We start from the raw sequence: 25423 nt of genomic DNA on the forward strand, positions 1-25423 counted from the left end.
TACCAGTTGAACCTTATAACTTCTTTCCTATAAATTAGAAGTCTTTGTTTTTAAGAATATTATCGCATAATATTTTCTTTTCCGTAAGTTCAAGCTTAAGTTAAAGTTTTCCGCATGTTTAAGTCTGTTTATATCTTGTACATATTTGAGATAAGTGTTCTTTGTAGCACTGTTGTAAATTGTTCCACTGGTAGCAAAGTAACAACTATAACCAACAGGCTTCTCTTCTTAAAAATTAGTGCTACATCATGAGTTCTTCTTCTTTTGGGAAATTACAAATTCAAGTTTTCAGTGTCACTTGTTGTAACTTGATAAGTATATTTGAAGACGTTGTAAATAAACATTTGCCTTGTATCAATTAAATATAAAACCTAATTCGAGTTTGCAACCTGTACATGCGTTTAATAGCTAGCACCCTAACGCAAGTATATAGCGCGTATTCGTATTTCGTATATACTAGTTATGCAACGCTTTCGAATGGTATACTATGGAATATCCAACGAGTCACTTGTATTTTCTCGGTATACACACGAGCCTTTAGGCGAGTGTGTATACGAAGAAAATACAAGTGACAAGTGGGATATTCCATAGTATACAGCGAGAAAGTGTTGTGTAACTATTTTATACCATGCCATAGAAAATACGCTCACTAAATTTCATCGAGAATAAGATCGCAGCGCACGATGGGAAGGTTGAATTGAATACCGTCGAATATACAACGGCTTTCCTGTATTCTGATTGGCTGTATTTTCTATGGCATGGTATAAATTCGCTTAGCGCGCTGGACTCCAGGTCGAGCGGTCCCAGGTTTGAACCCTGGCAGGGTCATTGTGTTGTGTCCTTGGGCAAGACCCTCTCATATAGTTCCTTTCTCCATCCAAAGGTGTATGAATGGGTACCGGCGAAATAATACTGAAGGTAACCCTGCGATAGACTAGAATTCCGGGGGGAGTAGAAATACTTCTAACCGCTAAATGCTACAGAAACCGGGATAAGCTCCGGCAAGTATGGGTCACTTGTGTCGAGGCTTTACCATTTCGTATTATTATACGAAAGACAGTTGGGAAGGATAATAACTAAAATTAACTAATCAGAGCACTTTATAACCCGCTCAATATTTTCTCAAGTTTGGACCGGGTAAGTCTCCCAGGCTCTTTTTCAATGATAAAGTCGTGTAATACACCTCTTATTACCATGCTTGCTCGGGACTGAATGGTGTATGAATGGGTACCGGCGAAATAATACTGAAGGTAACCCTGCGATAGACTAGTATTCCGAGGGGAGTAGAAATACTTCTAACCGCTAAATGCTACAGAAACCGGGATAAGCTCCGGCAAGTATGGGTCACTTGTGTCGAGGCTATACCATTTCCTATTATTATACGAAAGACAGTTGGGAAGGTCAATCGAAAAAAATCAACTAATCAGAGCACTTTATTACCCGCTAAATATTTTCTCCATTTTGGACTGGGTAAGTTTCTTCAGCTCTATTTTAATGATAAAGTCGTGCAATAAACCTCTTATTAACCATGCTTGCTCAGGACTTGAATTCAATGTTGAAACATTGGGCAGTATCTTTAAGAAACCAAAAGACCGCCCCGCCACAAATCAGATCAAGGGAGTTGTGTACAAAGTCAAATGCAAAACATGTGATTTTGCCTATGTGGGAGAGAGCAAAAGATCATGGAATTCGCGCGGCGCAGAGCACAAGCCTGGCACAAGATCTAATAACGAAAGCGCAATAAGATTTCACACGGAAACAACAGACAATGACATTCATCCGGATTATGTAGAAATTTTAGAAAGGAATGTCAACAATAGGCAACAACGCCTATTCCTAGAAGCGCTACATTCTATCCAGGACATTAACTGTGCGAATGAGCATGTGCATTTCCCACAAGTTTATTTAAGTTGGCAACATTCCTAGAGACCGGCGTTGTATAAGAAGTTATTATGAAAAAACTGAACCAATTTTAACTCTGATAAAGGTAACAGAGAGTTACCGAAAATTCAGTTTTATGTGTGTTTTACCAACTTTTTAAACCGATTTTAAGATCAGATACAAACCAAAAATTTTTATTGGTTAGTATTGGTAATCAAATGGTGACGAGTGAAAGGCGAGGGAAATTATTAGCATTTTGACAAAATGCAAGTGAAATTATTTCCTAATTTCACGAGCCGATACCATTTGATTACATTTTAATACCATAGGTGACAAATTACGCTTGCAATCGTAGGTTCTTTACTGTTAGATTGTATCACGAACTCCGAGCTTTGAAAAGTTGAAAGCATACATTCTGCTCAAGTTCGTAAGTTTTTAGTCTTTGAAGAAAACCTTTTAGAGGTTCCGTTTTGCTGTTGGCAAAATGTTTCAAAGATGAATCAACTGTCAATTATTTCTTACATTATGACTGAAGTTTGTCTTGAATTAACCGAAAATGGTGCTCGTGTAAAATGCTAAAAAATCCGCTCGATGCCATTTATGTAATTGGCTTAAGCCTTGAAGTCGTTTTGACGTTTTAAAATATAAAATATCATCAAAAGTTTTATTATATGGCCAAGGCAAGCTGGCTTAAGGTGGATTTCCACTGACGCGTAATTTTTTACGTGCGTAAAAAAATTTAGAGACAATGTATGAACGACTTGCGTTAACGTGTACGCAAGTCGTTCATACAATGTCTCTAAATTTTTTACGCACGTAAAAATTTACGCGTCAGTGGAAATCCACCTTTAGATGAAATGCAAGCGAAAATGTGCAAAGTTTAAGTTTAAAACATCTTTCATTACGGACGTTATCTTGCCGCTAACTCGTTGCCATGGCAATTTTATAATTTCACGTGTAGTTCGTATTGTGTGATCGTCCGGGTGAGAGTAGTTCTGAGAAGAACTGTTGTTGGTGACTGACGTTTACTCCTGGGTTCAAACCATTTACTTTAATTTCACATGTGAAATTATAAATTAACGTTAAAATTTCGCGCCAAAATTAAGGAGTAATTTGTCACCTTTGATATTATCATCATTATTGATAATAATTACAGTCAAGAGCAGTTCGAGCTGGATTCTGAATTACCGACAACACGCCGCTGTTTTCTAGTACTCACTTGGAAAAATCAAAGGCTCTTCGAGCAACCTCATGGTAATTCGATGAATGAAAAGCCGACCTCCGCATTTTTTTCTAAATAAGTGTCCAATAAAGTAAAGCAATCTCACTTTGCTTTATTCTTTCCGCGTGAGTTGCGTCATTGATGACTCGTGCTCTCAGGCGTCGTAGCGCTATTCAGTTTTCACAACCAAAAATATTTACCGGTTAGTGTATTACCTTTGATCCTTTTAAGCATTAGGTAAATTTGTTTTGTGAATATGTTAACTTTTCTGTCAGCACGTATAGCGTTGAGCAGCGGATAAAATTTGAAAGAAAAGATACGCCCAAGCACTTCGTGTTTCTGCTTGACTCAAAAGACAAGTTAAAAAAGATAATGCTTCCAACCGTCGGATTTGCGCGAAAAAGCGGCAAGTAACTCTTGAAATGCTACTTATAAAAAGCCATATGAATGCTTTCCTGCTTAGTTCTTTTTTCTCGAGATTTTCAACCTCAAAGTGTCGATCTCATACATGCAGAGCTGCAAAAAAGCTGCATTTGAGGCCGAAAAAGATAATACTTCCCAAACATTAACAGACGTAAAAGTAGCCGGATTGTCTTTATTCACCTCATTTTTACAAAAGCCATATGAATGGTAACGAGTAAACTAAACCGTTTTCTTGTAAAAGTAGAATTCCCGAGCAGTGGTGACCATTTTGGCCGACTTTCTTTGTTATTACGTGTACTTTGTCTAATGAGCTTTTGAATTTTCGCGCGAGAAGGGCTTCTAAAGTCCCGGATGTGTCGCGGCATTCTGGGCGATGAGATGAAAAACGGATGACGTGACATGAGGTGACGTGATGCGAAATAAAAACGTGCCGTGGATGTGGTGTTAACTAAAACACGTCACATGGCGAGCGTAATAATATTGTTTAACAATTTAAGCGTAACTATATGTAGTACATAGCTGCTATCAGTAATGTCACAATCTCACTTAATGTGCCTTTGAATGTTTTCTTGCGTGAATTGTTCGTTGATAGTTTTTTGTTCTTCAAATAAGCGTTCAATAATGTAACACAATCTTACTTTATTTCCCTGTGAATGTTATATTTTTCAATGGGAATTGCGTCATTGATGGTTCGTGCTCTCAGGCTTCATAGCGCGAATTCTATTTAATCACAAAAATATTTAAGTGTAACCTTTGATCCTTTTTAGTATTAAAAAAAATTGTTTTGTGAATATGTTTACTTTTCTGCCAGCACGTATAGCGTTATTTTGAGCAGCGAATAAAATTTGAGAGAAAAATGTGCGTTTCTGCACGACTCAAAAAGATGAAGAACGGATGACGTGACACGAAGATGATGTGACGCGAAACAAAAACGTGCATGAAAGTTGTGTTTACTAAAACGCGTCACATGGCAAGCGTAAATGTTTCCTGACGTGAATGAGTCATTGATAGCCTATGCTCTGAGGCTTCGTAGAGCGATATCTATTCTCTTTTATCACCACAGGATAAGTGTAACTGATCCTCTTTTCATTTGTTTTGTGAAAATTCAATTTAGTTCCCTGAAAGAGAGAGACCCTGGGAACGAGGTTGGAGAATAATTTGTTTGGATATGTGCTGAATGGCGTTTTAAAGAACCTTTCTGTCAGCACGTTCACTAGGCATAAATAGATTGTGCTCGGCAACTTTTGAGCAACTTTTAGCGTTTTGAGCAACTTTTTGTAGTACCAGCAACCTGGGGCAACTTTTGCCTTCCTTGGCAACTTTTGAGCAACAAATTGATATAAAACCGATCCAAGCCACAAAAGGTCGTTTCATTTCGAAGGATTTTACTAAAACTGGCTTTGTCAAAACTGATTCTATTAAAACTAAGGATATGCAATAAAATGACAGCGGCTATCTACTGTATCTAACGGGCGCCTAAATCCAGCGGTTATTCGCTGCAACATAGAGCCTGCCGCCGGCCATCTTGGTATTTGCTGAAGTGCGAGATACTTATGACATCGCAATCAGATGAAATTTCAAACGAGGAAAATGGAAATAATTCAGACATTGACCCCATTGAGGTTGTTATAGACGCTGGGGCAACTCTTAGTAAACCCGCAAGCGTTTTGAGTATTTATCTAAGACAAAACGACTCTAGAAAGCAAGCAACTTTTCTAAATTTTGGTGGCAACTTTTTGATATTTGAGCAACTTTAGAGCAACTTTTGGGTATATTGTGAAGCAACTTTTCCTGAATTTACTAGCACAATCTATTCATGCCTAACGTTCACCGTTAAATGCATGAATTAATTGCGATTTAATATCAGAATGGAGTGATCTAGTGGGTGAGTGGTCGAGTAAGGGAAACACGCCACTTCAAGAATGATCACTACACCTCATTACCATTCGGTAAAAAGGAGTAGAGGTTGACTCTTAGTTCAAACTTTTGCTAAAGTGATAGGCAAATATAATATAATAAGAATTTATATATTAATGTAGCACTATTTCCAGAAACAGTCGATGGGAGACCTGTGTTTATTTGAAGATGTACGGTAGCTATAATCATCAACTGTTGGACTGTGTTAAACGCCGCATGTCCAAACATCACCCATTAAAATTAAGAACTTCGAGTTATTGTTTTATATTAACCCCTCTCTGATAGAAAGGATTTTATTTATTGACCCTGCTAATCAGAACGTATTTAGAGAGAGCGCAAAACTTAGATGTCAGAGATGACTCAGAGATGTGCATTGCATGATGGGAAAAGATGTAACACAAAAAAAATTGTTTCCTTCTCAACCCCAAAGTATACCGAAAAATCCTCTATGGAGAAAGCAATAATTTATCGACTTCGGGCGTCTGTTAATTCAAGGACATGTTTAATTAGAGTTGATTATGTTTTTTGAGCTCCTGGTGACATTTTTACTTTCAAAATATTGTGACTGCGATTGAGAAAAATTATTGCTGAATGGTTAACACCAATAAGCATTTCTGGATGCAAAGGAATTAATATTACTGCCTCAGGAAAAAAAATTGTAATTTGCTTGTCAAAACTTTTGAAATATTAATTAGTATAAAGTACTCATTTCGCATATTTAACAAGTTTAGAACTTCACATTAACGCAACGTTAATATATATTGAAAAAAAGATAAGATATATATTACGTTTTTTATTCCAATTATAATGATAAATAATTCGTTTGCAATAAGCGTTTTAGATCAATTCTAAATAAAGTGAAATTATGTTTATAAAATGGCAGATCACCTAAACTCTATCTAGTTTGTGTGCAGGCGTCAATTTAACAGAACGTCTACCGCAGGGAGTTAATTATTAATAGTGCATTAAATACTGGCACGAAGGTGAATTTGACTATATTGGTAGCCAATGATTATAGGTGCACTAATCATCGTGTAAAGGCAATGGACGTTTCTCACTAAGACCTTTAGTATGAGCTGCGAGTAAACCTAATAAAAACAAAACAACACAAATATTTTAACATACAAAAAACCTTAATTACGTGAATAACCTTGGTAGAAATAAATAAATTACAGAAGGCTTTCGACACGTGAATAACCAATGGCCATGAATAATGAATAAAATAATTTCCATCTTTCATAATCAAAGCCATTCTTTTTCCCTTTTTAACTCCGATTGTTATCGTTATCATTATCATGTTTTTTATTCTTTTCATTTTTTTCAGAAATAAAGCTACGGAAATATACAAATTTTGACTAAAGATAAGGAGATTTAGTGCCACTTCAGCAACATTCGGACAGCGCCAATAACATCAATTTTTAATGATGTTAAACCACTTTCTCTTTCTATTAATTATGCATATATTAAGGTGTCGTTGCATTGTTTAAATAAGGTAATTCTGGTTAATATATCTATCATTCTAAAATCTAGAGAGAGAATGTTTTACGCAAAGGTTATGTGTCCTTCTTGAAACTTTGAAAATATTCCAGAAATCGCCGGTATAGGTTTGGAACAAAACTAATAAATACGTATTGGCATGCGGATTCTTTGACGATGGCAGATGCTCGGCTTGTTTAATTTCAACTTAAAAGGCTGGAAGAAATGTTTTAGTAATGAGGTTCCCTGTTTATGTTAACAAATCATTATAGCCTTGTCATTACCTCTGAGCACTGTTAAACGAAGTGCTTTTCTAGTCAGTGGCACAACTTTGCCTTCACCTGGCCTCTGTTGCACAATGGCTTTAAAAAATGTTTTTTGTCAGCTCAAGGTATTTTTCAGATTAATTCTCATAAGCGTACTGATATCGGTTGGAATGGTTCAAGGAATCGGTAAGATTATTACTAATTTGTTTGTCTTTAATATTCGTAAAACCCCGCAAACCATGTTTACCTTAGCTCATCACGATCCACTTTCCACGTACCTTTGATACAATTTATATATTTATATTCCTTCAACCTGAGTTACTAAACCGACATCTATATGATCATTTTATTGAGTATAAAATTGCGTCGATAAATAGGTATTTTGAGTCGCTTTGGCCGTTTATTTTTCCACTGGAAAAATAAATAGTTCATATTACATTTGGTAAAAACTAAAATAAACAATTTTACTTACAATAATGGAGACCTTTGTATAGGAAGGCAGCTGGCAGGGCGAATTTTTTTTATCAAATATTTTGAATGGAGACACCGAATTTTTCCCGAGCTTAAAGGATCCTAGTCAGCCTCCGCCATTTTCTCTGCCATCTAAATTCGGATATTTCGCATGTCAAAAAGAAATCCTCGTCCATCCTAGTGCGTTTGCTTTACTAAGGTCTTAGACTGCGACAAATGCTTTTCAAAACTATCGGTGCTAATTTTTTTACTTATGTTTGGAGTGCAATTTATCAGTTGAACTTAAAGGACCCTAATAAGTCTTCGATATTTTCGAAGTGTTCTTTTTTCCTTTAGACAAGCTCCGCAAAAAATGTAAGTACCGAAATTCTGGTATGTAAACAAGTGCAAAGGCATGGCTGACTAGGGTCCTGTAACAATATGTGCTAATTTTCTAGGCTGTACATAGTCAGTTTCGGCTTATTCATGATCCTCTTTTCTTTTCCTGTTATATTGATGAAGACGATTGTCGCATACTGGAGTTTGAGCCTTCGATCGACGGCCAATCTCTGTTCAATCACGTAATCGAGACGTATCTAACAGTATCGCAAAATGATTGCGAGTTAAAATGTTACATGGACAACGAGTGCATGTCCATCAACTTTGGACCAGGGGCCAGCGGGGCATACTTATGTGAACTGAGCGATTCAGATCATGATTTACATCCTGACGATCTCCAACAACGAGATGGGTTCATTTACAGACCGACTGAGGTAAGTGAAAAATGATATGGGCAATACAAACATTCAAATGTTTAACATTTTATTTAACAAATAAAGAAGCCTAAGCCATGTTTTATACTGTCATAAAACACGACGGGCATTTGAGAACACGAGGGAAATGTAGAAAACATGAGCCGCAGGCGAATGTTTTCTACATTTCTCGAGTGTTCTCAAATGCCCGGAGTGTTTTATGACAGTATAAAACATGGCTTAGGCTTCTTTCTTTGCTTTATGATATAGATGTTAGACACCGCGAGTGAAAAGTTTAATTAAAAATATGTACAACAAGAGCGAGTAAACAAAGATGAAAAGCAGAAAATAGTTTACGGGAAGACCAGAAAACTGACACAATTTCATTCAGTATTCGACGTAAAATAAGGCTAAGCATTTCAGGTAAGTTTGTTACCTTTTAATCTTGATCTTGTCTTTTTGAACTTCGATAAACTTCACCGACTGCACCGAGTGCAATTTCGTCTCAGCATAATATAGTAGTCTCGATGACATCCGTCCCTTGCTTCGTTCGACTTGAACAAGGCGTATAATTTCCAGAAAAGCTATTGCTTCGGATATTCCCGTAAACCTTAATTGTTGTCACAATCAAGTTCCAGCATGAATAGACGATTTAAGAGGAGATTGTCGAAGAAAATATTCGAAAGAAAACTCTCTCGCTCGCTTTCCTTGCGAGTTTTATTCAACTCAAGCAGTGGACACCGCGCCCCATTTTTTGCCGCCTCACTTCGTTTACATCAAAATGAAATGTCCAGTGGATTTATACTTAAAAGGAATTTAATAAAACAATTATTCCATTCGCCCTTGTTGGATACGAGTGGTTATAGCCAACGAACAGTCAACGACGCGCGAAGCACTCGAGGAAAGCTGACGAAAAACAATAAAACATGATTTTTCTATGTTTTATACTCTGATAAAACATAGGTTTTTAGCCAATCAGAGCGCGCGTAGACTCCTATCTATATTATAAAATGGCATATTGCAATTCTTGAATTTTGATCGCTTTACAGGCCATGGTATATGAGCTCATATATCTCATGGACCACAAGTGTTTTAGGTGCACGCATCAGAGAGAATAGCTGGGGAGCTCAAATATCGCAATTTTTGGGTGTTTTTAATTATACAATTATTCCACTTGCGCTTGTTGAATAATAGATAATTATAGTATATAGAGCTCATGGAATAATTGTAAAAGGCAGTGCTACGTTGTAATCAAGGAGTCTTTGTGTTGGTTTTTTCTCCTTCGCTTCCCAGTTTTTGTAGTGCTGTTTCCATGCCTTTTAACTGCTGCACGGTGCTGCAATTGCAAAAGAAAAGAAAAAATATTCCCCCCAAAGAACGTTTTTTGACATTCATTTTCTTGCTTTTCCTCAACAGAACTTTTGTGTCAACAATCCGTGTTCATTGAACGGCCGCTGTCAAACAGGATTCACTGACAAAGGATACCGTTGTGTGTGTTCAGCAGGATTTATAGGAGACGATTGTTCGATAGGTAAAAAAACAACACAATATACTGCACTCTTTTGCAATATTACTTACATGACAGTGGTACATGGTGAATTCTTCAGCTGAAGGCACTTCCCTAGCTTTCACAGTCTCTCTCTCTTTCCAAGTGGGTTATTGACAAACAGTTCGGGCAACTTAATAAACGTTTCCAGCTGGAAGTGGCAAAACACTTTTATAATTAGGTTTGACTGAGACGCTAACGTTAACTCGAGTTATGCGCTCATTTAATAAAACTTAATAATAATTTATTATTATTACATTTAAGATATTAGGGTGGGTCAAGTTCCAGCAAAGCCTGGAGATTCCTGCAAACATATATTGGAAAGTGGGTCATCTGCAGGAGATGGGGAGTACTGGATCGACCCTGAACTCAGTGGAAACCCTTTAAAAGTTTACTGTGACATGACAACCGATGGAGGTAAAATTGACATATTTTGTGCAGTTTGCTTTTTAAACAAAAATCCCTGACAGCTAACCATTACACAAAAAAGCTCGTTAACCCTTTGTTTATAAATTTCCAGGAGGCTGGCTTCTCGTCGCCAACTTTGTGATGGACAGCTCTTCTCCACCTCCTAACTGGACTCCCGAGTCATCATACCGCGGGATCAGCAAATATCACAACAACAAAATGGCCATCACAAAAAGCGCCATGAATGAGCTGAGAACACACTTGCTTTTCACACAGCTGAGATTCCACTGCAGTAAACAACAGCGACGTACGTTTCACATCATCACGGTCGCTAACATCACTGGTGAAGCTGTGGTGCAGTACTTCAGCGGTCAGACGGATGAGATGCCCGATTCGTGCAACTCGTTTAAGAAAATGGAAGATGATGACTCTCAGTTAGCCATGCAGTGTGATAAGTGGGGAAATGTCAACGGCGAGCACCATGTTGGAAAGTGGGGACACTACCAAAAACAAGGACAGCACATGTTGTACAACCACGCAGCATTTGTTGCTCAGAATTATCACTGGGTTGTCTATAATGGTGACTGGCTGTGCGATGATGTGGGCAACAGTCTCTTAGCGATATCTCCGGGAGATTTTTGGAAAATCTACGTGCGCTGAGATGTAGAAGTAAAAAAAATGCATACTTAAGCATAGAGGTTTAAGTTCAGAATTTACCACTTTGCTGGTAAGGTGGGCAAGTTTTGGTTAAACCGCTGAGGTGTAGATTTAATAAACTGATTAATTAATTAATTAATTAATTAATTGATTAATGTTCTCAATGTTCTCTTTGATGATTTATGTGAAATTTTTTAAAATAATCTTGAATGATCTTTCGGCTTAACTTTCTAATCGGAGACAGAGACATATAGTAAGAGAACTATGTCGATGTTGGTCTTTATTAGTAATTGTTGCTGCTCTGGGCAGTCTATACAGGGGAAATGTGGAATTGGTAAGCGTGCATTTTAAATCGAACACTTCTCTCGTAATACGTCTTCCACAGAACAGGACCTTACACCATTACTGAAGACATATTTATATATTCTTTATAAGAACGCGCGCTGCAAAAATAACGTTTAAAGTTTCAGAAAGAAACTTTGGGTCCAAAATCTGGCGTAAGTACAGAATCGGTTGCACCAGCTTTTATTTTGTGTACTATGGTCAAACGGAGCAAGCATTAAAAACCTGGATTGCGAAACACAAACTGTGGACCGCTTCTATGTTCGACCATGACTGTAAGGTCTCCTGTCACTTCTTTAAAAACAATCATCAGATGGATTAAAAATACTGTCTACGTGAATGGACACCAGCCCAATTTTCACGAGCGACTCTTTTTGGAAGCCTGGTTGTCCATTAGAATCCGCACTCTGGAAACGACCACATTGCAATCCCGACTCCGGGGGTCTACAAATCTTTGGCACTCGCATGAGTCTCGCGCCACGTTCTTTCTGAAACTTTACACGTTATCAGCTCTTAACATATAACCTTTTTTTAATTCGTGTGAAACAGCTTCAGTGTTTTAACTGATGAAGGCTTAAGCACATCTTAGATCATTGCTGTAAAAAAAAACATATTAAAAGGCGGGAGCAGCTTAGTGAGAACTATTACTAGTCTCATTAAAGCGCCATGAGTTTATTTTTCTCTGCCTCAACTGCCCCAATATAACTTGTTTTGCTGTGACCATTTTGTTGCGCGACGCCGTTGGCGGTTTCAATTTATCTAGCACCCTAGGGCCACAGTATACATTAAAAGTGCTTTGGCCGCTTATTTATCATAATGAGAACAATATAAACTCCAGTGAAAATAAATAAGGGAGCTCCGAGATCCGTTTTTATGCTTGCCTAAATCTATATATTATTGTTTACATTTTTGCAGCAATAAATCTTCGAAGTGTCCTTCAACGAGAATGTCCTTAATTTCAATTCCTTCATTAAGAAGACTTAATTATAGTGCCTAGCAACTTTCGGAGTGAGCGGTTGAAGCATGTGTTATGGCGTCGTTTCATTGTTTGCTTTAAGTGTTTTGTAAATATATATACATAACTATCATACTTAGAGGGATAATGTTTCGAAAATTTATTTGTCCTTCTTGAAACTTTGAACGTATAACGTATAATACAAGTTGTGATTTTATCAAATCAAATCAAATGGTATAGGCTCGGAGAAAATAATTAATATATATGCCACGCCGATCCATAACAGTTAGCACTACTGTTTTGACGAACTGTAGGCTAGAAATGTTTTAGTAATAAGGACCCCTGTTAATATTTACAAATGATTATAGCTTTTCCATTAGTACTGAGCACAGTCAATCGAACCGATTAACATTATTCGTGGCGCAACTTTGCCTTCACCTGGCCGCCGTTGAACAATGGCTGTGGAAAACGCTTTCTGTCAGCTTAAAGGATTTTTCAGATTTATTCTTATCAACGTACTGATGTTGGTTGGAATTATTCAAGGACTCGGTAAGCAAAGTTTCTAATTTGTTTTCCTCCAATATTTGTAAAACCTGACAAACCATGTTTGCCGAACCTATTTATTTACTTGATGGTTACATTTTTGAGTCGCGCTTTTTGGCAGAAACTTCACCGATTTCTTCGAATTTATGCGTCCTAATTGGAAAATTGTTTTTCAGTCAGATTAAAATCTTTTGAGACATAAACATATTTTTAAAATCTAGTTTTTTTTTAAAAAAAGTATCCATAACTCAATTTCATTTTTACGAGGTTCTGGGTAGCATACTAGGTAATGATTACCTTCAGATGACCGATAGTATGGCTACACTGTTCCGCAATGGCAATATGGTAATTATCTAGCTAGTTAGTACATAGTTTCAGTCATTTCATGATTTCTCTTTTGTTGTCATTTTTATTGATGCAGACGATTGTCGCATACTGGAGTTTAAGCCTTCGATCGACGGCCACTCTCTGTTTGATCACGTGATCAAGACTTATCTAACAGTATCGCAAAATGATTGCGAGTTTAAATGTTACATGGACAACGAGTGCATGTCGATCAACTTTGGACCAGGGGCCAGTGGGGCATATCTATGTGAACTGAGTGATTCAGATCATGGTTTACATCCTGAAGATCTCAAACAACGAGAAGGCTTCATTTACAGACCGACTAAGGTAAGTTTCAGGGTAGTATGGTAACTCTTAGTATGAAAAATAATTTGGGAAATACAAAAATTCAAATGTACATCGTATTATACACTCGGAAACTGAAGCACGTTGTAATAATTCAAAAGACAAGGAGACTTTGTACAGTTTTTTTCTTTTGCTTTTTCGTTTTCGTTGTGCACCTTTCATGGTATTTTATTTTAACTGTGCTGCACAGTGTTGTAATTGAATACAAAATCAAGCTGGATTCCCCCCCAAAAAACGACATTAATAACTTTCGTTCAATTGTTTTCCTCAATCAACAGAACTTTTGTGTCAACAATCCATGCTCAAAGAACAGCAGCTGTCAGACAGGATTTACTGACAAAGGATACCGTTGTATCTGTTTTGCAGGATTTACAGGAGAGGACTGCTCGATAGGTAAAAACAATCTACTGCACATTTTGTAATAATACCTACATTTTATTAATTTTCAATTGAAGTGAATAACTAACAAAGTTTGAACAATCAAATTTTTCCAGCTGGAAGTAGCAAACTCTTAGATTTGAAAGATACGATGACGTAAACTCAAGTTATGCGCTCATTTTAATTAACTTAATAATACTTTATTATTATTACACTTTATCAGAAATTCCACTGGGTTACGCTGCAACAAAGCCTGGAGATTCTTGCAAACATATATTGGAAAGTGGGTCATCTGCAGGAGATGGGGAGTACTGGATCGACCCTGGACGCAGAGGAAACCCTTTGAAAGTTTACTGTGACATGACAACCGATGGAGGTAAAATTGACATATTTTGTGCAGTTTGCTTTTTAAACAAAAATTCCTGACAAGTAACCTTTACACGGGCTTGTTTACCATTTGTTTATAATTTTCCAGGAGGCTGGCTTCTTGTCGCCAACTTTGTGATGGACAGCTCTTCTCCACCTTCTAGCTGGGTCAGTGATTCGTCGTATCGTTGGATCAGCAACTATCACAACAACAGAATGGGCATCAGAAAAAGCGCCATGAACGAACTAAAAGCACACTTGTCTTTCACTCAGCTAAGATTTCATTGCAGTAAAAAACAGGGACGTACGTTCCACGTGATCACGGTCGCTAACATCACTGGTGAAGCTGTAGTCCAGTACTTCTGCGGTCAGACGGACCAGATACCCGATTCGTGTAACTCGTTTAAGAAAATGGATGATGATGACTCTCAGTTAGCAATGCGGTGCGATAGATGGGGAAATGTCAACGGCTCACAGTATGTTGGAAAGTGGGGACACTACGAATTACAAGGACAGCACAAGATATACAACCACGCAGCATTTATTGCATACGAGCATCAGTGGCTGATCGTTAATGGTAACTGGATGTGCGATGATGTGAAAAACAATCTCTTAGCGATATCGCCGGGAGATTTTTGGAAAATCTATGTGCGCTAAGATGTAGAACTAAGTAAAATTTATAATTAAGCAGGGAGTTTCTTTTGAGTTCAGAATTTACTATTGTTATGGTTTGGTGGGCTTCTGTTCATTAAATCGCCAAGGTGTAAACTTCACTAGCTGAATAATTAGTTCATCATTTAAAATTGCCCTGCACATGTATTGACACTGCGTAAAACGTGGAGTATATATAGATTACTTCATAGAAAGCGCTTTGTACGGATTTATATTCAGATCACGAGTTGCAAAACTTTGGAAAACGAACGAGTGAGCGTAGCAAACGAGTGAGTTTTCCAAAGTTTTGCAACGAGTGAATAAAAATCCGTACAAAGCACTTTCTATGCTGTAATTTGTTTATTATATATATAACGAGAATTCAACCATTGGACACTTTACGCCGATTTTTCCAGTTTATACCTTTGACATACAACAGCTGCAGTTAACGGCGCGAAAAAAACAAAGCTGCAAATGCACATAGCTTTACAAGCGAATTCGCTATTTCAATAATATACATGTAAAAAAGAGAAATTACTGGCGACAAACTCTCCTAGACAAAAACTTTATTAAAATAAACACACTGCGTTACATTTACGTTAAAAACTTCGTATCGCATCGTGGAAACTTCGCCACAAGCTAATAAACTACTGGCGAATCAACTGGCGAATTGTGAACAAATTGTGACAACGCAAGGAGTCGGTTAATTAAACAATAATTACGACGTAAATCCAGATTAAAATTGCAATTAACTTAACCAAGACGATCCCAAAAGTGCCTGAATATTCTTAGAAAGTCCGCGGATGTGTTGTAGGTTCCGATGAAAGACTTGTCTTCGCTTTCACTTATCGACATTTCGCCTTCGCCTGTCTTCACTTCGCCTTTGAAGAATGATTTTTATCACTGCTGTATTCTCTAGGTTTTGCTTAGCGTGTTTCTGTTGGCTTGCATTTCCATTAAGTTCATAAAAGGCAAACTTTTGTGAAAGAAGAAAACGTGCAGCCATGTTTTCAAAACATAAACTGCCGCCGAGAGCAGCTCGCTTTCTCAACCTCGTTAGAAACCATTTGAAATCTCCCGCTGTGATTGATTGAGTCGTTCAACTCTAGATGCTGATTGGTTATATTTTTCACATGTGAAGAAAGCTATACGCGAAGCTGATTGGACGTATCGCTTTGTGAAATATAGCAAATATAGAAGTCTATTTGCAAGGTTTATTGCTTACAATTCTCGCTATTTATATATAATAAATCAATCTACGTCACATGTATTTGTATACCACGAATATTATACCTGTTTCCGACAACTTTATAATCTCCTTCTGGTACTATTTAAGAGGCAAAGTGCTTTGCTCGTAACACATCTGCAGAGGGTTACTCTTGACGTGTAAAACTATATTACAAACTATAACATACACGAAGGATGTGAGCTTATCCCTGGGGAGCAAAGTTGTGCATTGCAGGACGGGAAAAGACTTTGTCCGAAATATTTTTCGCCGCACTCAAATGTAAAGAAAAATTTTAAAAGGTATATCAATATCTTATCGACTCATGACATGCACACACCAGATAATTGAAGAGCCTGTTTAATCAGAATTATAATTTTTGCAACATGTATTCGGCACGGATGATGATTTTAAAGCGCCTAGCGACGTTTTTTAATTTCACTCAGTAAATATTGTAACTGCTATGTAGATGAATCATCATTGAATAAAGCAGTTCTGGTTGCGAAAAAAATGTCATTGCTTAAAAAAAATTAAAATTTCCTAGTCAAAACTATTAAAATATTTAACAGTAAATCGCCCTACTTACTTTTTTGCATATTAAAAACGTTTAGAAATTCACATTAATGCAACATTAATATAAAGTGAACAAAGAGTACATATTAAATGTTTTATTCCACTTCTAACTATAAATGATATGTTTGCAATGCTTAAAGCACTAAATACACCATTCCTGTATGTTAGTTATAAGCAAGTTGAGTGTAATGAAAGATCTTCTAAACTCAATAGCTAGCGTGTGTGCCGGCGTCTATACTAATTAACAGAACGTTGCCACAGGGTATCAATTATCAAGGGTGCATACAGATTACGGGCTTTATTGGATTGGCACGGAGGCGACTTTAACTATGTTGATATTATAAGTCGTATTAGTATGTCTGGATCAGAAGTCCAATTATCTTCGTGTAAAGGCATTGGACGCCTCGACATAAGTTGGAATCTTAAAGATTTTTAATAAGAGCTGTCATCTTTCGCTAATAAAACATTATAACTGTATACGTCTTCGTAGAACGGATACACCATTAAAAGACCCGTTTATATTCTTATAAGCTATATATTGTATGTTGCTGTAGTGAGAAAATCTTTTTTCAATTAATTCTAATTTGCGTCGCAACCTTTTATAAAAATTTTTAGCAAGAAAAAATTAGAATCACGTGAATAACCATGGCCATGAATAAATAATAAAAAAATGTCAATCTGTCATAATAGCCATCCTTGTTCCCTTTTAAAGTTTGACTATTTTCATCGATTTAGTGTTTTTTAAAACTCCGAAACGTCACGAAATACACACAGCTTTTGACAAACGAAAAAAGACTTAATTAGTGCCCAGCAACATTCGGAGTGAGCGGATGAAGCATGTATTCTAGTGGCGCCGGTGCAGTCTTAAATCAAGTCAGGTTTCAAGCTGAAAAATTTATATATCCATCATATTTAAAACCCAAAAGGAGAATTTTATACGTGAAGGGTATGCATCCTTAGCTTGAAGCTTTGAAAGTATACGAGAAATCGCTGGTATAGGCTCAGAACAAACAAATTAAGACGGATTCCGCTGAAAGTTCGAGCAATGAGTGGAAATATTAAGTTCCAAAAACCTACTCATCTTACGATAACATTTTATATACTTTTTGAAACATCTCACTGAAATTAATTTGTTTTAGTGACCCAGTAATTAAACTCTAAAGCATTCACGAGAAAATTAAAGTCAAACTTCATAAATATGTTTTAAACGCGCGCCATTTTGTTTTTAACTGAAATGTAAATAATTTCAAATACATTTTTCTCTCGCGGGGTCAGCTTTAGAGCTAAAGTTTTGGCAGGTTTTTGTTAGCTGTAATCAAACTGTTACCATGCTATGAGATCTCTGTAGTAACTTTATTTTTGTCGGCCGTACTGCTCGAACGTTCGGCGGAAACCATCTTAATATGTATGTCGTGCCGATCCATTACAGATAGCACTACTGTTTTGACTAACTCTCACTATCAGAGTGCAGATGTTTCTTTTATTTCAAATTAAGAGGCTTGAAATGTTTTAGTAATCAGGTCTCCTGAATATGTTAACAAATGATTATAGCTTTGTCGTTAGTACTGACCAGTGTCAAACGAAGTCATTTACATTTGTGGCGCAACACTGGCTTCACCTGGCTGCCGTTGAACTATGGCTTTGGGAAACGCTTTCTGTCAGCTCAAGAGTTTTTCTAGATTATTTTTTGTCAATGTACTGATGTTGGCTGGAATTATTCAAGGAATCTGTAAGTTTAGTTTCTAATTTGTTTTCCTTTAATATTTGTAAAACCATGTTTACCTTAACTGATCATGATCGGGTTTTTACCCACCTATTTAGGACAACGATCGTTTTGTACTTAAAATCTCTTTCAACTTAAATCATTAAACTGACATCCGTATTTTCTATAATAAAGTATAACAAATGTTCTTTGCAATTTCTTGGGTATAATGCTGGGACGTGTTATATTATTATATAAAAAACAGGTCGCAAAAGAAAATACCAAATAAAATACACCTTAATTAAAGATGAGCTAGTATTTTGAATTGTTTTGGCCGGTCATTTTGCACTCGAAAAATAGTTCATATTACATTTATTTGGTAAAAATCAAAACACTTCAGGACGATTATTGAAATCTTTGTATACGTTTTATATTGTTCAAATATTTTGTCGAAGACCCGAGAGCTCAACGATATGGTAATTGTTTAGCTAATTCAAAGTTTCAGTCCATTCATGATTTCTCTCTTGTTGTCATTTTTATTGATGCAGACAATTGTCGCATATTGGAGTTTAAGCCCTTGATTGACGGCCACGCTTTGTTTGATCACGTGATCAAGACTTATCTAACAGTATCGCAAGATGTTTGCGAGTTAAAATGTTACAGGGAGGACGATTGCGTGTCCATCAACTTTGGGCCTGGGGATAGCGGAGCATATTTATGTGAACTGAGCGATTCAGACCATGAGTTACATCCTGAAGATCTCAAACAACGAAATGGGTTCATTTACAGGCAAACTAAGGTAAAAGTAAAGGTATTATAGGAACGCACTGTAGGAAAAATAGGGAGGCGCGGTGGCCTAATGGTTAGAACGTCGGACTCCGGATCGAGCGGTCCGAGTTCGAGCCCCGGCCGGGGTCACTTGTGTTGTGCTCTTGGGCAAGACACTTTACTCTCATAGTGCCTCTCTCCACCCAGGTGTATAAATGGGTACCGGCGACATAATGCTGGGGGGGGGGGGAACCCTGCAATGGACTAGCATCCCATTCAGGGGGGAGTAGAGATATTCCTAGCCGCTTAATGCTACGGAAACCGGGATAAGCTCCGGCAGTGTGGACAAGGCTCTTTCGTTTAGCAGCAAGGACCTGACGGCAACGGGAAAACGTTTCATCTTCAAATATGTTGAAAGGTAACTTTTTCTCTGTAAAATTGCGTTGGAAGCTTCGTTGAAAAGAGGTCAGCGAGCTTGGCTCGTACTCTGCGCCATTTTCTTTTCTTACATCCTTGAAGAATTTTGACAGTAATTTGTCAAGTTCAGACGATGTCATTTTTTCCAGCTCTCTCGTTTCGTTAATACTGGAACAAAAACGCTGAAGGGCTCTCATATCGGACTTCGTTTTCTTGACTGTATTGCTTGACCTTTGCGCAGAAATAAAATCTTCTAGCTCTTGGCTATCATTAATGACTTCGCATTCAATTTCACTGTGATGGCTGTTGTTATCATTTCGTTGCAAAGTTTCGCTTGTAGGTGAGCATTCCGTCATTTCTGCTTGTTCACCGTTAGTAGAAAACTCAAGAAATTCTTGAATTTGAAGGTCGAAGGAGGGCATTTCTGGTTCTCTTATCCATTCAGGAGTTTTGCAGTGATTTTTACGGAAAATATCGTCCGTACTTTCCGCCATCTTTGATTTGATAGACAAAAATCTTGCGCTAAATCGCGCGGGAATTAGCGCGGGATCATTCGGGACAAAACCCGGTCCGATACTTGGAAAATATCGGCCCTCGCGGGAGCGGAAATAAAGTAATCTGATTGGCTGATTTAGTTATTGGCCCTCGGACCGCCTTAGTCGTGTAATAAACTGTATTAAAATAATTGTTTAGACATGCCCCCTCAACCAATAATGTTTTACCAATGAACAAATTAAAGTCGCTGTGACGTCAAACTTTTTTGCCATGGCAACCGCAAAAGAGGTAAAAGATACCCTATTTTTTTCCTTTACAGGCTAATAACTTAAAGAATAATCGATGAAAGTTCTAGTTTTTGATGTATCTTTGTCTGATTGACAAAAGAAACATTTTTGGAAATTTATTTTAAAAATGTGTAGACAGGAAACCGAACTACCGAGCGTTAGTTTTTCATCAGTATAAGGTGACACTGAAACCTACCAACAAAAAAGGTTTGCTTTGTCGGTAAAATAAAAATTAATCAGGGCAAAGACTTTCACCGAATAGTTTTTAAGTTATGTGCCTTTTAAAATTCAAAATTGAATTTTAAAATCTCAGTGACCTCAATTTGTACATTCGTAAAACCATAGTTAATAGAGGGAAATGGTTAGGAAGCCGGAAAAGTCTTTGTTGTATGTTTTTGTTCGCTATTTTGGGGGATGACCCTGCAAAAACCGACAAAATACAATAGGTGGTTACTGTGTCAGCAACTAAAAAAAAACACTGCGATACGTAATTCATGATAGTGTATGAGTGAAAACAAAAGAGTGCAGGTCCCCCAACTAAATCTTGGCCCTTTGCTCCTTTGATGTTTGCCGGGCTCCAAACCATTTCCCTCTATTAACTATGGTAAAACCAACACAAATCTGTTTTAAAAGTTTTTCCTTTTTTGCCAAAAACGGGGATGTCTACACCATTGCAAGGAGACGTTGTATAAGCTTTTCATCCTGTTTTGTTTCTTCGTTTTCGCAGTCCTGTTTTCATGGCTTTTCACTGCTGCACCTTGCTGCAAATGTACAAGAGAACAAAATATTCTTTTTAAAAACGTTGTCTAGACATTTGTTGAATTGCTTCTCTTCAACAGAACTTTTGTGTCAACAATCCATGTTCATTGAACGGCCGCTGTCAAACTGGATTCACTGACAAAGGATACCGTTGTGTGTGTTCTGCAGGATTTACAGGAAAGCACTGCTCGATAGGTAAAAAACTTAACATCGTAAAGTTGCACTCTTTTGCAGTATCAGTAATTATGGTACATTCTTTGGCTGTAGTGTGGTTACTTGCAAATAGTTGAATTGGGACAACCCAACCGATGTTTTCAGCTGGAAGAGGCAAAACTCTTATTAATTCGAGTTGTATGCTCGTTTTATAGAACTAAATAATAATTTATTATTATTACATTATTTTTAGATACTCTGCTGGGTCAAGTTCAAGCAAAGCCTGGAGATTCTTGCAAACATATATTGGACAGTGGGTCATCTGCAGGAGATGGGGAGTACTGGATCGACCCTGGACGCAGAGGAAATCCTTTGAAAGTTTATTGTGACATGACAACCGATGGAGGTTATTTTTTGTATTTTATTCTGGGCAAATTATTATTTAACAACAATGCTAATGAACCTTTGGATGTAAATGGAAACTCCAACCTTTACGACTTTTCAAGTGGTTGGTTCATGTATAGCTAGCTTATACGAGTGATAGGTTCTATGGTGGTGGGTTGTCAAAAACATGTTTACGTGCATGAAGCCCTTCGATGTTTGGGGTTACAATATGTAAAGGTAAAATCCAAGTCATGTATTTTTTTTTCCATTTATAGGTGGTTGGCTTCTTGTCGCTAACTTTGTGATAAACAGCCTTTCTTATCTCCCTGACTTGATCGCCGAGACATCATACCGCGGGATCAGTAACCATCACAACAACAGAACTGGCATCACAAAAAGCGCCATGAATGAGCTGAGAACGCAGTTAAATTTTACGGAACTAAGATTCCACTGCAGCAAACAAAAGCGACGTACGTTCCACGTGACCACGGTCGCTAACACCCCTGGTGAAGCTGTAGTCCAGTACTTTAGTGGTCAGACGGATGAGATGCCCGATTTTGCAACTCGTTCAAGAAAATGGATGCGTACCTCTGTTAGCCTCAATTACGGTGGGGAAATGTCACGGCGGCAGTATTTGGAAAGGGGGACACTCCACACACAATGAGAGGACAGAAACAACCCAGGCAGTCTCTGATATAGGCTTGGGGGAGAAAAAAACCCCGTAAAACCCAAAAAAAAAAAAAAAAATACATCTTTTCTTGTCTCCTCCCCAACGGGGCGTTTCAGGAACAATAGTTACAATAATGAGAACTAACGTAAAATGCATAATTAAGCATGGAGGTACTTTTTGGTTGAGAATACACCACTATTATGGTTGTGGTGGGCTATCTTTCGTTAAACCGCTTAGATGAAGACTCCAATAAGTGAATAGTTAATGAACTAAAAGGTTTTTTCGCGCGCGAGCGGAGCATCCATAATTAAGCAAAACTGGTAAATCCATCGACCTGAGAAATTTTTAAGTGTCGCGCACGCACGTTCACACGCCCGTACGCAGGAGTTAGGCCTGGGCACAAGCGTGTCCGTGTCTAAAGAAATGTAAAGGAAAAAACAAACTGTAAATAAAGCTCGCAGGGTAAGACAGCATACAGACAACGGGTAAGTTTACTCAGCGCCACTACAAAGCAAAACATCGGAGAGTTTAGGTGCCCTAAGGTACCCTGGTTTTCCTATGGGTTTACTGACTATTAATTGCTGTGTTAATTTTCTTCTTTTTTTTCTGATCCCATGCCGCGATGAACCTGTCAAATGAGTTTATTTCCTTTTGCTGTGAGCTTATTCGAACTCTAAGCCGTAAATTGTCTCGCTAAAGATTGAAATTCGTATAGTATATTTACTTGAAGTTTTTTCGAAGTGCTCAACGACGACCAAAGTTAATTTAACTCAAGCGCGAGTTGTGAATACAAACTGACTCAGAGATTTGTAAGTATTTTCAAACAAATTTATTTGCCTTAAAGAAGCTCTCTTTTACACTGAATAACTCGATGATATAGTGCACAGTAAAATGTTGTTTAACTGAACTGTGCAAACGGCAAAAGATAAAAGATAATCACTAATTCAAAAAAAAGATATGATGCTTTCTTGCGTACGTGAGCAAACCAATGGATTGCAGCGCTGTCAATTACAGGCCAGAAAATTGAGACGGAAATAAAAATACCCTGTTACATTGTAAAGACAAGCTGCCCGAGGCACTATAGCCAAGCACATGTACATAAGCTTATCTCCGGTTATCACTAACAGGTGTAATTACCATTTTATCATCACGCCAGTCTTTTAACATGTAGTGGCTCTAGAACACCTAGGGACTAGTTTTGTGTTGCACGACGACAATACGTGATTAAGGAATACTGAAAGGAAGTGACGCTTCCACAGCTTCGCACTGAATATTTAGGAAACCTTTGGTACAATCAAGCCGAGTTGTGTTACCATCGCATTTGCGACTATAGCTAGTAGCATTTTTAACAGATTCTAAAGACTGCGATCTTAAAACGAAACCACGTCCCCACGGTTTTTGAGTGGACTATACAGGGCTTCCTCGAAAAGCACTTTGTTTAAATATCGCTTTTATTTTACTCTTTTAAAGTTGTAGCTTGCCTGTTTAGTACTAGATTAACTTGTAGTTAGTGTTAAATGTAACAGTGTAAATAGCCTGAAAAATGTGTACCGTAATTAAATAAAGTTATCTTATCTCATATTATCTGATGTGATCTCATCTTATCTCATGATCTTATCTTTTTGGTCTCATACCGTCGTATCTAGTCTAATCTAATCTGATCTAATCTAATCTTATCAGATCTCGTCTAATTTCATCTAATGTGATTTAATGTAGTGTAGTGTAGTGTAGTGTATTGTAGTGTAGTGCGGTGTGGTGTGATGTGGTGTGGTGTGGTGTGGTGTGGTGTGGTGTGGTGTGGTGTGGTGTGGTGTGGTGTGGTGTGGTGTGGTGTGGTGTGGTGTGGTGTGGTGTGGTGTAGTGTGGTGTGGTGTGGTGCGGTGTGGTGCGGTGCGGTGCGGTACAGCGTGGCGCGGTGCGGTGCGGTGCGGCGTGGTGCAGTGTGGTGTCGTGTGGTGTGGTGTGGTGTAGTTTTGTTTGGTCTGGTCTGGTCTGGTCTTGTCTTTGTTGTCCCAGTGGTGCTTTAATGTTAAGGCATTGAACTTTGACCGGCCTGGTAGCTACGTACTAAACTGTCAGTCAACATTTGAACAGGCTCGGATAATAAGTTATCTGAGGGGCCTGAGATTTAGTCAAATTTTCACTGGGAAATGGATTTTGGTCACTGGGGCTGGGAATCAAACAAAAAAGGGAACTGAAAAAAAGGAATTGGGAAAACAGTAGACTGGGAAATGGGATTTGGGCAAAATTGCTGCCGGCAGAAACAGTTTTGTTCACTTTCCCTGTAAGACAGTTATCATTTTGCCGCAATGCATGACACAGCAGGAACAAATAAAGTACAAATGATTTCCCTGGAATTTGACCTGTATTTGGCGAGAATTCTATCTTGACATTTTTTTTTTCAAGATTAATCAGACTGCAAATGATCCACATAGTGGCATAGAATGATAATGGAGAAGATATGCTTCTGAAGGTATGGGATAAACTGATGGACCTTACAGCCGATTTCAGTGCAGTGTTAGTAGACCTGGGTTTTTTGAAACATGATACGACCGCAAGGTTGCCAAGCTTAATGACAACGATGAAAGCGTTGCACGAATACCTTAATTAAGATGGCAACTGATTTATCGCCAACTTTGTTACGGCAGTTCTATAGAGCGGTTTTCACTTGAGTGTCGAAAGTAAATTGCGTTTGCTTTGGTTTTGCATTGCTACGCTTAGTGATTGGCTCACAAATCTCGCGCCACTTTCTCAGCCAATCAGAAGTAAAACCAAAACCAATCATGACGCGCGCACGCACGTTTTTCCGTGCTTCGTGTCATCTACATGTACTTGCTTCGAGTTTTGATTGGTTCACTGGATTGTCTGTGTCCTTTGTGATTGGCCAGAGTAATAACTTTGGTTTTGGTTTTAGGACACTCAATTGAAAACTGCTCTAAAAGAAACAGCCAGGAATCGTTTTACGAGTACTGGCTTTGTCTCAAAAATTACAAGTTGTACAGGGAGCGTGGAGAGGTAAGCCGGAATAGAAGATGTGGAAGGCAGAGAATCTTGTCCATTCGGTACC

The 25423-nt window shown here is 37.9% G+C and overlaps 2 protein-coding genes across 2 annotated transcripts in view; both read left to right on the top strand.

Annotated features, from left to right (window-relative positions):
* Window positions 1–15440, top strand: part of LOC144633818 (uncharacterized) — a 29444-nt gene extending 14004 nt beyond the window's left edge. Inside the window, exons 7-10 of the mRNA XM_078492700.1 lie at window positions 13260–13510; window positions 13807–13921; window positions 14130–14282; window positions 14382–15440. Coding sequence (XP_078348826.1) covers window positions 13260–13510; window positions 13807–13921; window positions 14130–14282; window positions 14382–14929 — 1067 coding nt within the window. The 3' untranslated portion in view covers window positions 14930–15440. The remainder of the gene's footprint in view (window positions 1–13259; window positions 13511–13806; window positions 13922–14129; window positions 14283–14381) is intronic.
* On the top strand, window positions 7220–13238 carry LOC144633837 (uncharacterized). The gene is made up of 5 exons (XM_078492721.1): window positions 7220–7371; window positions 8158–8408; window positions 9804–9918; window positions 10198–10350; window positions 10454–13238. The coding sequence occupies exons 1-5, from the start codon at window positions 7278–7280 to the stop codon at window positions 10999–11001; spliced, it is 1161 nt and encodes a 386-aa protein (XP_078348847.1). The 5' UTR covers window positions 7220–7277; the 3' UTR covers window positions 11002–13238.
* Window positions 15441–25423: the final 9983 nt, after the last annotated feature.

Source organism: Oculina patagonica, chromosome 12 (assembly GCF_052425735.1).
Source record: "Oculina patagonica isolate OP01 chromosome 12, crgOcupat, whole genome shotgun sequence".
Lineage (NCBI taxonomy): Eukaryota > Metazoa > Cnidaria > Anthozoa > Scleractinia > Oculinidae > Oculina > Oculina patagonica.

Excerpts from the sequence above, each read along its gene's own strand:
- LOC144633837 (XM_078492721.1), top strand. The coding sequence starts at position 7,278 with ATGGCTTTAAAAAATGTTTTTTGTCAGCTCAAGGTATTTTTCAGATTA. Across the intron at positions 7,372-8,157 it reads TGGAATGGTTCAAGGAATCG|ACGATTGTCGCATACTGGAG; the intron begins GTAAGATTATTA and ends ATATTGATGAAG. Across the intron at positions 8,409-9,803 it reads TCATTTACAGACCGACTGAG|AACTTTTGTGTCAACAATCC; the intron begins GTAAGTGAAAAA and ends TTTCCTCAACAG.